The 14,796-nt window shown below is 42.1% G+C and overlaps 1 protein-coding gene and 1 non-coding gene across 4 annotated transcripts in view; both read left to right on the top strand.

The window, feature by feature from the left end:
- ENPP3 (ectonucleotide pyrophosphatase/phosphodiesterase 3) overlaps positions 1-14,796 on the top strand; it is a 115,709-nt gene that overhangs the window by 32,926 nt on the left and 67,987 nt on the right. For all 3 annotated transcript variants that reach the window (XM_007671617.3, XM_007671618.3, XM_029058362.2), the window contains exons 6-7: positions 7,340-7,400; positions 14,622-14,719. In XM_007671617.3, the coding sequence (XP_007669807.2) occupies positions 7,340-7,400; positions 14,622-14,719 (159 nt within the window). The remainder of the gene's footprint in view (positions 1-7,339; positions 7,401-14,621; positions 14,720-14,796) is intronic.
- LOC114809890 lies at positions 13,558-13,695 on the top strand. The gene has a single exon (XR_003757662.1). It is a non-coding gene; the product is annotated as a small nucleolar RNA SNORA7 (small nucleolar RNA).

Below are 14,796 nucleotides of genomic sequence, written 5' to 3'. Positions count from 1 at the left end.
GTCTAAGCAATGGTCACCTGAATAGTACACTACTTGGCCAGCATTCACAGTGCTCAATGCAATGATATGTTCCTATAAATAACACATATTTCAGGTAAAAGATTGTTGTGTGGAGTTTATGGCCACTAGACACTCTCTTTCTCTCTCATACTGGGAGATAACACAGTTTTTACTGTCAAATATGAAGATAAATCTTCCAGCTGATCGATTCCCCTACTACATTCTTTCATATGTGAAAATAATGTTGTAAATCACAGTCCGGGGTAGATTTTCTTCTTGGGGAAGTTTAAGGGGAAAGGGACAGGTATGCCAGAAGAAGGAAAGATATGATGAATTCTATTTTAAGGCCTCAACAAAGCATTTCACTAGTTTTTTGGTCCATGCAGCAATAATTACTTTAGAGCACATATTCCTATTTTCACCTATCTTCCCTACCTTTTTGTCTGGGTCCTCTTCAATATTCTCAATGTACTTTTTAACTTTAGGAAATCGTACAATGGAATCTCATTGCTCAGCTCTCTTGCCAGTCTTTCATGTTTTCAGTGAGAAGACAGAAAAATAAATAAGATTTGCTTTTTATACAAACAGTAAGAACTTAGGAAATTTCCTTATTGAAAGAGACCAATGGTCCATCCATCCTAGTAGACTGTCTCTGAGAGGGGCAGCAAAGAGTACGTTTCGAGGATCAGTCGGATGCGCCTTTCTTGCGATCCCACCCTCTGTTGGGATGGATGTTAACCCTAATCATTTTCTCATCTTATAAATTTTCACTTATCACCATGAATTTCCTCTTTCCCCTTCACTCCTGATTCCCATTTCTCTTTTGTGTCTTTATTTCTTCTAGTCTTAGATCCCCAGTTCTACTTTTCATTTTGATATAGTAGTTTGAAAAGACTTGTATACTGGAAAGAAAGGAAGTGGGGAGGGCCCAGCCCTGCTTCTAAAGATAGCAAATTCATTGGTGTCGCCCGATACAAAGACTTGAGAATTTCAGTGTGATAGATGCCAAATGAAAGAATACACTTAAACTTTCCTAGCCTTTAGGAGGATCCACTGAAAACTGTTGTCCAGGAGGGAAGTGCCTTCTGCAAATGCCATGTCCCCAGGCTGCCTCTTAATAAATTCCCTCAGGTGAGACATTCCACAGTCTCCAGATGTCCTGCCACTTGTCTTCTGAGTGACCTTGGACAAGTCACTTATCTTCTCTGTGCCTCGGTTTCTTCATTTGTAAAATGAGAATGATGATAATTAATATTAATAATGGTATTTGTTAAGCATGTATTATAATAACGTTGGTATTTTTTAAGCGCTTAATATGTGCAGAGCACTGTTCTAAGCGCTGGGGTAGATACAGAGTAATCAGGTTGTCCCACGTGAGGCTCACAGTCTTCATCCCCATTTTATAGATGAGGTAACTGAGGCACAGAGAAGTTAAGTGACTTGCCCACAGTCACACAGCTGACAAATGGCAGAGCTGGGATTCGAACCCATGGCTTCTGACTCCCAAGCCCAGGCTCTTCCCACTGAGCCACGCTGCATTCCACTAAAGACAGTACCCAACCTCTTCGGGAATAAACATGTTTGTCAAAGCTCAGGAAGTGAACATTTTGCTATGCAAACAACTTGAAGAAACTGCACCTTTAAAAAGCTATACAATTTCAATCAACTCCTGTACTCCTGTAAAGGTTATAAAGTTTGGAACATTTACATTCAATTAGTTTGGTTCAAAGAGGACACAAACACAACACAAACACAGATTCTTTACAACCATGTTGATAGGAAATTTGGTAGGTCAAATGATAAGATTCTGCAATTCCAATTTCACCCCATTATTTTCCTAGATTGGCTTATCAGACTTATGCACATTTAAAAATCCCTTATACTTTTCTTATTCCCATTGTTTAGGATAAAGTTCCATTTGGCACCTGAATTGAACTTACAAAAAACCCCAAAACCAAACTTCCAGCATTACTGTTATAGTTACAAGTATATTTAGAGTGGGATAAAAAAAATTGACGAAACCAAGGCTCTATGCCATCAGCTACTACCATTGGAATACCTATTACAAAATATACACATTAAATTCTGCTAGCTTTGTTATTAAGCACAGAATTGTTCTTCAAATTTACATTTGACTGTCTTATTTTCTTATATATTTTCTGGACCCCAAAACATCCTTCTTCTAAGGAGACATGCTAGAGGAATGTCAGGATGAATTCAAAAGGCAAGGATCATGTACAAATTTTGGTTCTAAAATCTTTGTGAATATTTCAAATTTTACATAGTTTTCCTCTAAGTTATTAAGAAGAAAAGTTAAGTCACTTTCCTTTGAGCATATTTACCCTCCACCAAGTTAGGCAAAAGGGGAATGAGCAATATCAACCTTATAAGGTGTTGCCTTACCTAAACCCACTGGAAAAGAACCTCTACTCAAGGAACCTTTACTCATAGGTCAAATACCTGTTTTCTAATCTTGTTAATACTGCATCTCCCGAGAAAGATGAAGTCTTCTAAAAGGGAAGTCTTTCCACTTTCCTGGACAGAGAAGATTAGTTCATAGAAATATTTTTTTTCTCCAATTTTTCCTGAGCTCAATGCCTATTTGCAACAAAGAAATGTGAACCAAAGGGTAGTTCTTGAATTGAAGGGACTTTTATCCTCAAAACCCCTGTAAAGCTGGTGATTTGTTTTGCCTTTTTTTCCCCAAAGCTTTTTAATGACAATTTTGAATTAATAACCCTATCAACTATGGATCTTTTAAACAAAAGAAACTTTGGGCACGGTGGGAAGGTGGAATGCCAGATGAGTTCTCTTTAGACCCATCTTAATCTCACCATGAAATTCAGAGGCTGCGACTACGCAGTAAGGAAAAGGAAAGGAAAGACAAAAGAGAAGAGTTCCATGCCCCTAGGAGCTGGGCAGCCAGTCCCACCATTTGGGCCAAAGTTATATGCAAAGTTAATGAGTTGGACACAGTCCCCGACCCACATAAGGCTCACAGTCTTAATTCCCAATTTACAAATGAGGTAACTGAGGCCCAGAAAAGTTAAGCAACTTGCCCAAGTTCACACAACAGACAAATGGTGGAGCCGAGATTAGGACCCAGGTCCTTCTTACTCCCAGGCCTGTGCTCTATCCACTAGGGCCATGTAAGCTCATTGTGGGCAGGGAATGGATCTGTTGTATTGTTGTACTGTACTCTCCCCAGCACTTAGTACAGTGCTTGGAACACAGTACCTGTTCAATAAATGCAACTGACCGACTGACTGACCCAAATGAAGAGCAGCCAGAGGTGACAGAGGCATAGTTATACCTCCATTTACATTATCCCTGACTTCACATACACATTCTAACATACATGAGGGGGTCTGTCTGTGGCAGGATTTGCCTGAGGAGATTTTACCTCGATGGATGGAATTATAGTTGATACAGCAATCGCCCTTTTCCCGGCAGTCATCGGTACAAGAGCACTGACTTTAAGGCAGCCTCTTCTCTTCACACTGAAACTTGCTGCAGTTCCAAACATACTCTATAAATTAAAAAAAGGTCAAGGCTCTCAATACGATTCTAACCCACTCATTCCTTCCATCATGTCACCCATCCCAAATTCTACCCTCTCAAGAATGATCCTCTTTGACTTCACTTAATAGACCAAACCCTGTTCTTCAGACACAGATTAAACATATTTGAGAGATGTGGTAACTGACCAGAGACTGGAACAAAGTCTATTAGCCAGGGGATGGCCTCATGAGTTAGAAAACATAAGCAGATCAGTTTCAAACAAAAAGAGACTGTTACTCTCCACCACTAGTTCTCCCAACCCCAGAAGGACACTCTCTCTCCTCCCCAGCTTTGACCAATGTTTGGTTTTAGATAAGCTTATTTCATTCATATCTGGATGACCTAAATCCTAACCTTGAAGAAATAGCCTGTTTTGGTTTTCAAATGAGTCACAAACATTCCAGGTGGAGAGCAGCAAAAACTCATTCTTTAATAAGCCCCAGAACAATCTTTTTGTGAAAAGATAATGAAAGGGAAAACACACTAGTAGGGAAGTAGCATGATGTAGTGGATAGAGCACAATCCTGGGAGTCAGAAGATCATGAGTTCTTATCCTGGTTCCACCACTTCATTCATTCATTCATTCATTCATTCATTCATTCATTCATTCATTCATTCATTCATTCGTATTTATTATTTGCAGTGTGCAGAGCACTTTACTAAGCATTTGGGAAACTACAATACAGCAGTAAAGAGAGAAAATCCCTGCCCACAATGAGCTCATAGTCCGGCAGGGGTAGGGGGGAAACATCAATACAAGTAAGCAGACATCAATATAAATAAATAAAATTACAGATATATGTTAGTGCTAAGTGCTGGGGGGTGGGGAGGGGGTGAAGAGCAAAGGGAGTCAGGCAGGGTGAGGTGAAAGGGAGTGGGAGATGAGGAAAAGTGGGGCTAAGTCTGGAAAGGCCTCTTGGAGAGATATATCTTCAGTAAGGCTTTGAAGGCAGGGGAGAGTCATGGGTGGATTTGAGGAGAGAGGGTGTTCCAGGCCAGAGGTAAAACATGGGAGGGGGGTTGGCGGAGAGACAGGCGAGATAGAGGCACAGTGAAAAGGTTAGTACTAGAGGAGTGGAGTGTCGGGCTGTAGAAGGAGAGAAGGGAGGTGAGGTAGGAGGAGTCAAGGTGATGGAAAGCTTTGAAGCCAATGGCGAGGTGTTTCTGTTTGATAGGGAGGTGAAGAGGCAACTACTGGAGACTTTTGAGGAGGGGGGATGATACTGTGTGGCCTCAGGCAAGTCACTTCACTTAAATGTGCCTCAGTTCCCTCATCTGTAAAATGGGGACTAAGACTGTGAATCCCTTGCAGGAGAGGGACTATGTTCAACCTAATTTGTTTATATCTACCCCAGAGCTTATTACAGTGCCAGGCACATAGTAAGCGATTAACAAATACCACTAGCCTGCCTTTAAAAAAAAAAGATTTGCATTTCAGTCTAGCTGGTGTAAAAGTTAAGTAGCACACTTTTAGTCAGTTATATTCTAGCTAAATATTTTAGGAGTTGTTCTTGTTCAAACAAATGAGAGATGGGGTCTAGACAAATCTGTCAAAGCACTGGACTGTAGGTTGTTTTGTTAAAGAATTACAAACCATATATTTTCTCTGTCATGTACATTTTTTTTCCCATTGGAACCAAAAAACAATCCTGGGTGATTATTGGTGAGCTTGTAGACAGAGAACATCTCTTTGTTGTATTGTACTCTCCCAAGCACTTAGTACAGTGCTTTGCGCACAGAAAGCGCTCAATAAATACCACTGAATGAATGAATAATTCAGGGTTAAAAACAAAAGCAAGATTAATTTCCAGGTTTTTAATTTCCAGGGTTTTTTTTAAATGATTTTCTAGTCCAGGACCTCCTTCCATAATAACTGTGGAATTTGTTAAGCAATTACTACATGCCAAGAACTGTACTAAGCACTGGCGTAGATACAGGATAATCAGATCCCACATGGTGCTCACAGAGTAATTAGGAGGGAGAACAGGTATTGAATCCCCATTTTGCAGATGAGGAAAGTGAGGCACAGAGAAGTGAAGTGACTTGGCCAAGGTCACACAGCAGATGAGTGGCAGAGGAAGGATAGAACCCAGAGCCTCTGACACCCAGGCCCATGCTCTTTCCCTAAGCTATGCTGCTCCCAGGAGTCACCAGGGGGATGCTGGCGGGGACAGAGGTGACGGTCGTGGCAGCTGGGATTCTGGAGGCTCTGGACACTGCAGCAGTCACTGTCTTAATTTTTTATGGGATTTGTTAAATTTGTTAAATATTTACCCTGTGCCAGGCACCTTACCTAGCACTGGGATAGATACAAGCTAATCAGGTTGAACACCATCCATGTCCCAGATGGAGCAAATAGCCTTAATCCCCATTTAACAGATAAGGTGAAGCCTAGAGAAGTGAAGTGACTGTCCCAAGGTCACATAGACAAGTGGCAGAGCTGAGATTAGAACCCAGGTCCTTCGGACTCCCAGGCCCACCATTTTCAACCTGCCTCTCTGTCCCTTTAGCTCAGACATAAAGGCAGTAGAGAAAACAGTAGTGGAGCAGAGAAAGAGAGAGAGAGAGATACCCACTCAACCCACTCTCTTCCACAGTAAAACTTCAGGTTCACATATTAGCTCTAAATCACCTCATCAGGCTTTCCACTTCTATTTCCTCTTTCAACATTCTTCCCAGCTACTTTCTGGGTTTTACCTAGCTCTATACAGGTTTCCTGATAATCCAAACCACAGTTTCCACATTTAACAAAGGCAGCATCACAGCGACAATTTCCAAGCGTCCTCTCAAAATAGCGACCTTTGCAGATTTTGACTTGAGCCCCGTGTGGGACGTGGCCCGAGTCCAAACTGATTACCTTGTATCTACCCCAGTGCTTACTACAGTGCCTGGCACATAGTAAGCACTTAACAAGCACCATAAAAAAAAATTAAGTAGAGCCTTACACTACGGGTTCAGACACCACAGCTCACCACAGCACAGCTCAACAGAGTATCTGCCACTCCTGTCACACTTCTGAGACTTCAGGATCAAGAATCTGCAGAGAGGTGCCAATTAGACTATTCAATATTATTTTATTGAGCGCTTACTATGTGCAGAGCACTGTACTAAGCACTTGGAATGTACAAATCGATAACAGAGACAGTCCCTGCCCTTTGATGGGCTTACAGTCTAATAGGGGGAGACGGACAGACAAGAACAATAGCAATAAATAGAATCAAGATAGCAATATATAGAATCAAGATAAATAGAATCAAGATAAATAGAATCACCTGTGTGTATCTCTGCCAATCATATTGTGGTTGGGGCAGAGGATGCAGTGTAAGTGCTCAGTACATACGATTGAATGAATGAATGAATGAATGAATGAATGAATGAATGAATGAATGAACAAGTGAGAAAGTGAGAAATGAATGAACAAGTGAGAAAGTAACCAGAGATGCAGCACACTGGAAATTACATATGCAGTTTTTGCCTATATTAGCCGAACAAGGTCTAGAGCAAAGGTCTTGACTGAGATATCGTTGTGGGCCGGAATGTATCTGTTTGTTATTATACTGTACTCTCCCAAACACTTAGGACAGTGCTTTGCACACAGCAAGCTCTAAATAAATACGAACGAATGAACGAATGAAGGATCTTCTGATTCCCAGAGCCGCACTTTTTCCACTGGATCAACAGCAGGGCTGTAGTCACCACACTGAGCACATGTATGTTTTCTTTTCTTTTTCTTTCCATCTTGTACTGAGGATTCAGAGTTCCAATATTTCCCTTTCAGGAGAAACGCCCTGGGTGAAGGAAGAATGTGGCTCTAATGAGGCTCACCAGTGTCCCCAAGGGTAAGGTGGATGTGGGCCTTTAATGCTCTTTTATAGTGATCAGACCTGCTTAAGGGGTGGATTAGTCAGAGGGAGAAGAGGAAGGGAAGAGGGTGGAACTCAGGGAACCATATTTTTTGGAGAAGCTGTGTGACCTAGTGCATAGAGCATGAACTTGGGAGTCAGAAGGGCCTGGGTTCTAACCCTGGCTCTGCCACTTGTCTTCTCTGTGACCTTGGATATGACATTTCACTTCTCTGTGCCTCTGTTATCTCACCTGTAAAATGGAGATTAAGAATGTGAGCCCCATGTGGGACAGAGACTATGTCCAACCTGACAAACTTGTGTCTACCCCTGTGCTTAGTACAGTGCCCGGCATATGGTAAACACTTAACAAAAAGCCAAAAAAAAGAAATAACTGACAAATAAAACTGCCTGTTGCTTGCAGAAAGTGACAGTCTAGCCAAAACCTGAAATGCAAGTGGTTTGTAAAAATATCCATGGGTAGCCCATATATTCGTAGTGTAATGGTAACTGGTAGACTGTGATCTTTTTTTTTTCTGGTAGTCCAAAAATGTAGAGTAGGGTCCACATTTGTATCACTAGGCATGCATAACTTCATCACCCCCTTGTACATGAAATAGCTTTTAGGATGCTAGGAAATGGAAGTTGACCATCTTTTTAGGTATCCCATGTAGCAGTAGATCGCCAAGACTTTAATAGTAGTAGCTGCAGTGTAATTTTATTTACTGAGCGCCCACTAGGAGAATTGAACTGTAATAAGCACTTAGGGCAGTAAACACAAATAAATGATGTGGCCTCAGTCCATAAGGAGTTTACACTTGAGTCGGGTAGAGAGGCAGCATGGCCTAGTGGATTGACAATGGGCCTAGGAGTCAGAAGGACCTGGGTTCTAATCCCGGTCCGTCACTTGTCTTGGGCAAGTCACTTAATGTCTCTATGACTCAGTTACCTCATTTGTAAAATGGGGACTGAGACTGTGAGCCCCTTGTGGGACAAGGACTGTATCTATCCCTATTATCTGGTATCTACCTTACCACTTAGAACAGTGCCTCGTACATAGTAACCGCTTAACAAATACCATTAAAAAAAGTTGGAGGAGGTGGGATTTTAGGAAGGCTTTGAATATGGGAGAGCTGTGGTCTGATGGATACGTGGACAGAAGGAACCCCAGGATAGGAAAATAGCATGTACGCAGGGGTAGAGGCTGGAGACTGTGAGCTCGTTGTGGGCAGAGAATGTGTCTGTTTCTTGTTATATTGTACTATCCCGAGTGCTTAGTGGAGTACTTTGCTTACAGTAAGTGCTCAATAAATATGACCGAATGAACACATAAGTGAATGAGAGTTGGGAGGAGATATTGTTAGTAGTTAAGCTTGGGAGGAGCAAAGAGAACAAGCTGGATAAAGACAGCCGGATCCAGAGGGAAACAGGAAGACATTATAGAATTCTAAAAGTGGAGAGCAGTGTGCTGAGTGCCACTACAAAATCATCCGTGCATAAGCATTTCATCCAACCTTACCACAAAGTCTGGACCACTGTGGTGTGGATGCAGCTCCCACCAGTTTCTTAGGGGCCTAGGGACAACCAGGCAAGTATATGTTTAGGGCTGGAGTCAGGGACAGCAGTCCCCTCTAGACTATAAGCTTGTTGTGGGCAGGGACTGTCTCTGTTACCGATTTGTACATTCCAAGTGCTTAGTACAGTGCTCTGAACATAGTAAGCGCTCAATAAATACTATTGAAAGTCTATCCTTCTCTTGTTTGGCATTTCATTTAGTTGCATTTATTGAGCGCTTACTGTGTGCACAGCACTTTACTAAGAGCTTGGGAGAGTACAATATAACAAGGTGTGCCTTGATCCAGGGAAACAAAATTATACAGATGTCCCAGGGATTCCAAAGGCTCCATTTTCCATCTGGGTCAGAGTAATAGATGATAACTTGTAGCTCGGCAGGAAGCCCACTACATATGGAAAAATTGCTGAGATGACTTTGGACTACCAGAGAACATTCTAACAGTTAAGGTGGCTGGTCTCTGCCAACTAGGAAATTACTTCTATTGGTTCCCAAGCAGCCCCTCAGGTTTCCTGGAGTAGTTCAGTCTCTTCACTTGACCTCTAAGAAGCAGCATAATTTACTGTGTTTGTTTTTTATGGTACTTATCAAGAAAGTACTGTGTGCCAATCATTGCACTAAGCATTGGGTAGATACAAGATAATAATTATGGTACTTGTTAATGATTATAGTAGTTGTTAAAGATAATTAGGTTGGACACAGTCCCTGTCTTACTTGGGGCTCACAGTCTAAATCGCTGAGAGGAGGATTTAATCTCCATTTTACAATTGATGTAAATGGGGTACAGAGGAGTTAAGTGACTTGCCCGAGGTCATAGAACAGACAAGTGGCATTGCCTAGAGCCCACATCCAGTGATTCCCAGGCCCATGCTCTTTCTAGTAGGCCATACTGCTTCACAACTGGAAGGGGTTTGGGCCTGGGAATCAGGGGACCTGGGTTCTAATCCTGCCTCTGTTACTCCCTGCTGTATGACTTGTGGTAAATCATTCAAGTTCTCTATGCCTCAGGTGTCTCTTCTGGAAAATGGGGATGAAACACCCATTCTCCCTCCCCCAAAGACTGTGAGTCCAATGTGGGACAGGGCTTGTATTTTCCCTTAATATCTTGTATCTACCCTAGTGCACCTAATAAGTACATGATAAGCACTTAACACATACTATATTATTACATTATTATTATCATCACCAACATCATTATTATTATTATTAATACACTGAATGTTAAGTGTTCTACTCTGTTTCCTCGAATTTGAATGTGGGTTAGTAGACAGGCAATTTGGTTTGGAGACAACTCTCTCGGCAGTGAAACTGGATCCATGAATATGAGTGACTGTGACTTTCTGCACATTGTTGGTTCGGATTGTCTATTTGTTGCCGAAATGTACTTTCCAAGCGCTTAGTACAGTGCTCTGCACACAGTAAGTACTCGATAAATATGACTGACTGAATAAATGAATGTCATTGAGAATCTCCTGCACTAGTGTACTTGGTTGCCTTTGCTGCATTGAACATGGCTTAGACACTAAGGAAGCTGAAGAACGATAGTTATCTTTCTCTCAGTAGGCCAGTCTGTGACTGCCTATTTTACCTTGAACTTTAACTTGGGCTTGGGATAAGAGGAGTGGAAAAGTGTATCCTGCCACCAACAAGATATGAGCTCGAGGTAATAATAATAATAATAATAATAATAATGTTGGTATTTGTTAAGTGCTTACTACGTGCAGAGCACTGTTCTAAGCGCTCGGGTAGATACAGGGGAATGAGGTTGTCCCACGTGAGGCTCAAAGTCTTCATCCCCATTTTACAGATGAGGGAACTGAGGCACAGAGAAGTGAAGTGACTTGCCCACAGTCACACAGCTGACAAGGGGCAGAGTCGGGATGTTCTTGCGGTCGTAGAGAAGGTTTCTGTGGGAGTCATGCTCCCACTTTCCTCTCCTCCACCGGAAGCATGCACTGCAAACTAGATGGCAGGCCTAGTATATGTTGTCTGTGGTAATGGATCAGAATATTTGAGACAGCTCTCTTTTTTTTGTAATGGTACTTGTTAGTGATAATAATAATGATAATAATTATGGTATTTGCTAAGTGCTTACTTATGTGCCAGGCACTTTACTATAAGCACTGGGGTAGATAATCAGTACATGTCCCACATGAGGCTCAAAGGCTTAATCCCTCTTTTACAGATAAGGTAACTGAGGCACAGAGAAGTTAAGCAACTTGCCCAAGGTCACCCAGCAGACAAATGGTGGAACCAGGATTTTGACTTCCAGCCCCATGCTCTTTCCACTAGGCCCCACTGCTTATCAGCAGCATCAGACACCCCTTTGCTCTCTCCCCTCATTCACATGCCACTGTGGAACAAGGGTCTCAGAGAGGCTTAAGGCTGGGACATCTCTTCTACCTTCACAAGCACAAACAAAAAAATTAAAAGAAAACAAAGAACAACAGAAGCAAAATGCATGGGTGTTTGTCATAGAACTAGTCATTCAGGAGCCAGGAACAGGGCAGGAACATCAGGATAGGGCAAATGTGGAGAAGAACTGCTCAGCCTAGGCCCTTCTGCAGGGTAGAAAGTTTGTTATGAGAAGGTGTATGATCTTTTGGAAAATGGCCTCTATTGTAGAAAAGATTTGATGAGTAATAGAACATTCTGCTCTGAGAGCCAACTTGTTTGTTATGTGAAAGAACAGTGTGTACTGAAAGGAAACCCTGCTATCTTGAAACATTGGAAATAGAATCCAAAATGGCTGAACACATGGCACTGCCCCAGAGGAAATGAGGGCTGTGGTTCATTGAAAGATGATGAGCATAAAGCCATATTTTCATCAAAGGTCACTGTATAAGTCTATGAAGTAACAATGCACTACACTAGATGGCTTGAAATGATCTAGTCTCAAGATGATTTTTTCCTCCTAGCAAAAAGTTCTTGTACGTTTTGATGCTATTTTGAATTAATGTTAAAGACTAAATACTGTCCCCTCATCTTGAGAGTTATATGGTCCCCCACAAATACCAAACTAGAGTAACACAGTCTGGACTCCTGGTTTTGCTTGAGCTACTGAAAAATGAGTCCTGTCTTCAGCTAGCATTGACATTCAAGTCACATTCCTTCCCCGCAGGACCAAAAGCTCAGAGGTATGTCAAATCATCTGGCATTTACTTTAACCTCACTGCACAAGAGCATGTGTTCATGCAGTATCTGAGGCAATTGTTTGGTGATTTAAGTATGAGACCCTTTGTACACCTACCGAAGTGAAAATATTTTTTCCCCAGAAATTCAGAGACAACCTCTCTAAGGTCAAACTTATAATGATAGAGTGGGTATTGAGAACTCCAGTACACTAGCACTGTATCATTCCACTGAAAGACTACTAAATCTGAGCTCCAATACTACTTACCTGTAAAATTATCTCAAAGACTCTCCATCAGTTCTGTCCCTCATATATCAACTCTATTCACCTGCTACTCCCTAACTGAAACTTCCTCCTTGCTTCAAACTCTGGCTCAAAGGATTTCCTCTGCCTGGAACTCTCATCACCTCCAAAGTCCACAAGACCACAGCTCGACACAGTGGAAAGAGCACGGGCTTTGGAGTCAGAGGTCATGGGTTTGAATCCTGGTTCGGCCACTTGTCAGCTGTGTGACTTTGGGCAAGTCACTTAACTTCTCGGTGCCTCAGTTACCTCATCTGTCAAATGGGGATTAATAATAATAATAATAATAATAATAATAATGTTGGTATTTGTTAAGTGCTTACTATGTGCAGAGCACTGTTCTAAGCACTGGGGTAAACACAGGGGAATCAGGTTGTCCCACGTGGGGCTCACAGTCTTAATCCCCATTTTACAGATGAGGGAACTGAGGCACAGAGAAGTGAAGTGACTTGCCCACAGTCACACAGCTGACAAGTGGCAGATCTGGGATTCGAACTCATGAGCCCTGACTCCAAAGCCCGTGCTCTTTCCACTGCGCCACGCTGCTTCCCCGATTAAGACTGTGAGCCCCACGTGGGACAACCTGATTCCCCTGTGTCTACCCCAGTGCTTAGGACAGTGCTTGGCACATAGTAAGAGCTTAACAAATACCAACATTATTGACACCAGGCAAGTAGAACAATTTCTGTGGCATGGTTCTTTTATTTGCCCCAGAAATCAGGAATGACATTAATGGGGGCCTAGCTGTATGTAATGATGGGAGAAATTAACTAAAGTGATTGTGTAGCACTTTGCAACTAGAGTGCCGTATAAAACTAAATCTCCACTGAGGTATAGAAATGCTAAACTGGCATATTCCACCAGTTTTGCGGTTTGCTGAAGTGCTGAACGTTAGCATTATCCAGGAATGTCCTAGTTCTCTTCCAAGAATCTTGACAAAATATGGGCTCAGTAAATGTCATTGATGTATTGATTGAGAAGAGTTAAAGAAGCAGAAGGAATTACAATTTTTCTATCTATTTCTGTCCAGTTTTATAAGGACTAGCCATAGATCATCAGCATAATCCAGAAGGGAAGTCCAAAAACATTTTTAGGCAGCATGATGGTTAAGAAAATCATTTACTGACCCTGTATTCCTGATGGATCTCCTCTCAGGGTCGCAACCGGAGAGTTTCCAGCTCTCTACCTGTCTTGACTATGGGAGGGAGAGTCAAGCAGAGGCATACCCATTCTATTCCTAGCTTGGCCAGTGGCTAGCAAGTGGAAGGCAATCTGCTACAAGTCAAAACTCACCTGTGCTGGGCAGCAGCAGCATGGGAGAGAGTTGAGGGTGGAGACTAAAGTTTACTGAATGGAAGGAGTCAGTGGTAAACCACTTCTGTATTTTTACCAGGAAAACTCTATGGATACACTACAAGAATGATTGCAGATGGAAGTGGGGCGTTCTGGGAGAGATGTGTCCATGGTGCCGCTTTGGGTCGGAGATAACTCGACAGCATAAGACAAGACTTTCATAATGGAAGCTTTCTAAGCTTGGAGACATGCCTAAGCATGCCTACGTAGGTCTGCATATGTGGGGCAAAAATCACACTTCAGATGATGAGCTCTTCATTAGTGTCATAGCCTAGTGGATAGAGCAAGGGTCTGGGAGTCAGAAGGTCTTGGGTTCTAAACCCAGCTCTGCTGTTTGTGTGCTGTGTGACCTTGGGCAGGTCACTTCACTTCTCAGTGCCTCAGTTCCCTCACCTGTAAAATGGAGATTAAGATGGTGAGCCCCATGTGGGACAGGGACTGTGTCTAACCAGTTAACCTCATATCTATCCCAGTGTTTAGAACAGTGCTTGGCACATAGTGCTTAAAAATACCATTATTATTATTATTATTATTAAGTGTGGCTGATATGATGGATTTATGGGTGACCTTGAATATCTAACACTCTAAAATATCACTCTTTTCACCAACTAGATTGTAACCTCCTAATCGGCCAGGGCTCGTGTCTACTAATTGAGTTTCATTGTACTCTCCCAAGCTTGGTTCAGTGCTCAAATATCATCGATAGAGTGACTGCAGCCCTATTTTACTTTCATGACACTTTCATGACCATGCTGGTTGCCGTTATTGTTTTTCCCTGGCTCTACAAACAGTGGGTGAGGTATATTGTCCTTCCCGGAAACTAGATTTGACCACTAAGCTTCTTATCTTTTTGCAGATTCGACCTGCCACCAGTTATCCTGTTATCACTGGATGGCTTTCGAGCTGAATATTTGCAAACATGGGGTACTTTGATGCCAAATATTAACAAACTCAGTAAGTTTCTAATGAAGCAGCGGTTGTTTAACAGCACACAAACTTTCGAGAAACTAAAGGCAAAAGCACTCTGACTT

Source organism: Ornithorhynchus anatinus, chromosome 2, assembly GCF_004115215.2.
Source record: "Ornithorhynchus anatinus isolate Pmale09 chromosome 2, mOrnAna1.pri.v4, whole genome shotgun sequence".
NCBI lineage: Eukaryota > Metazoa > Chordata > Mammalia > Monotremata > Ornithorhynchidae > Ornithorhynchus > Ornithorhynchus anatinus.
Note: the sequence above shows the minus strand (reverse complement) of the source record. Positions and strands in the feature narration are given on the sequence as shown.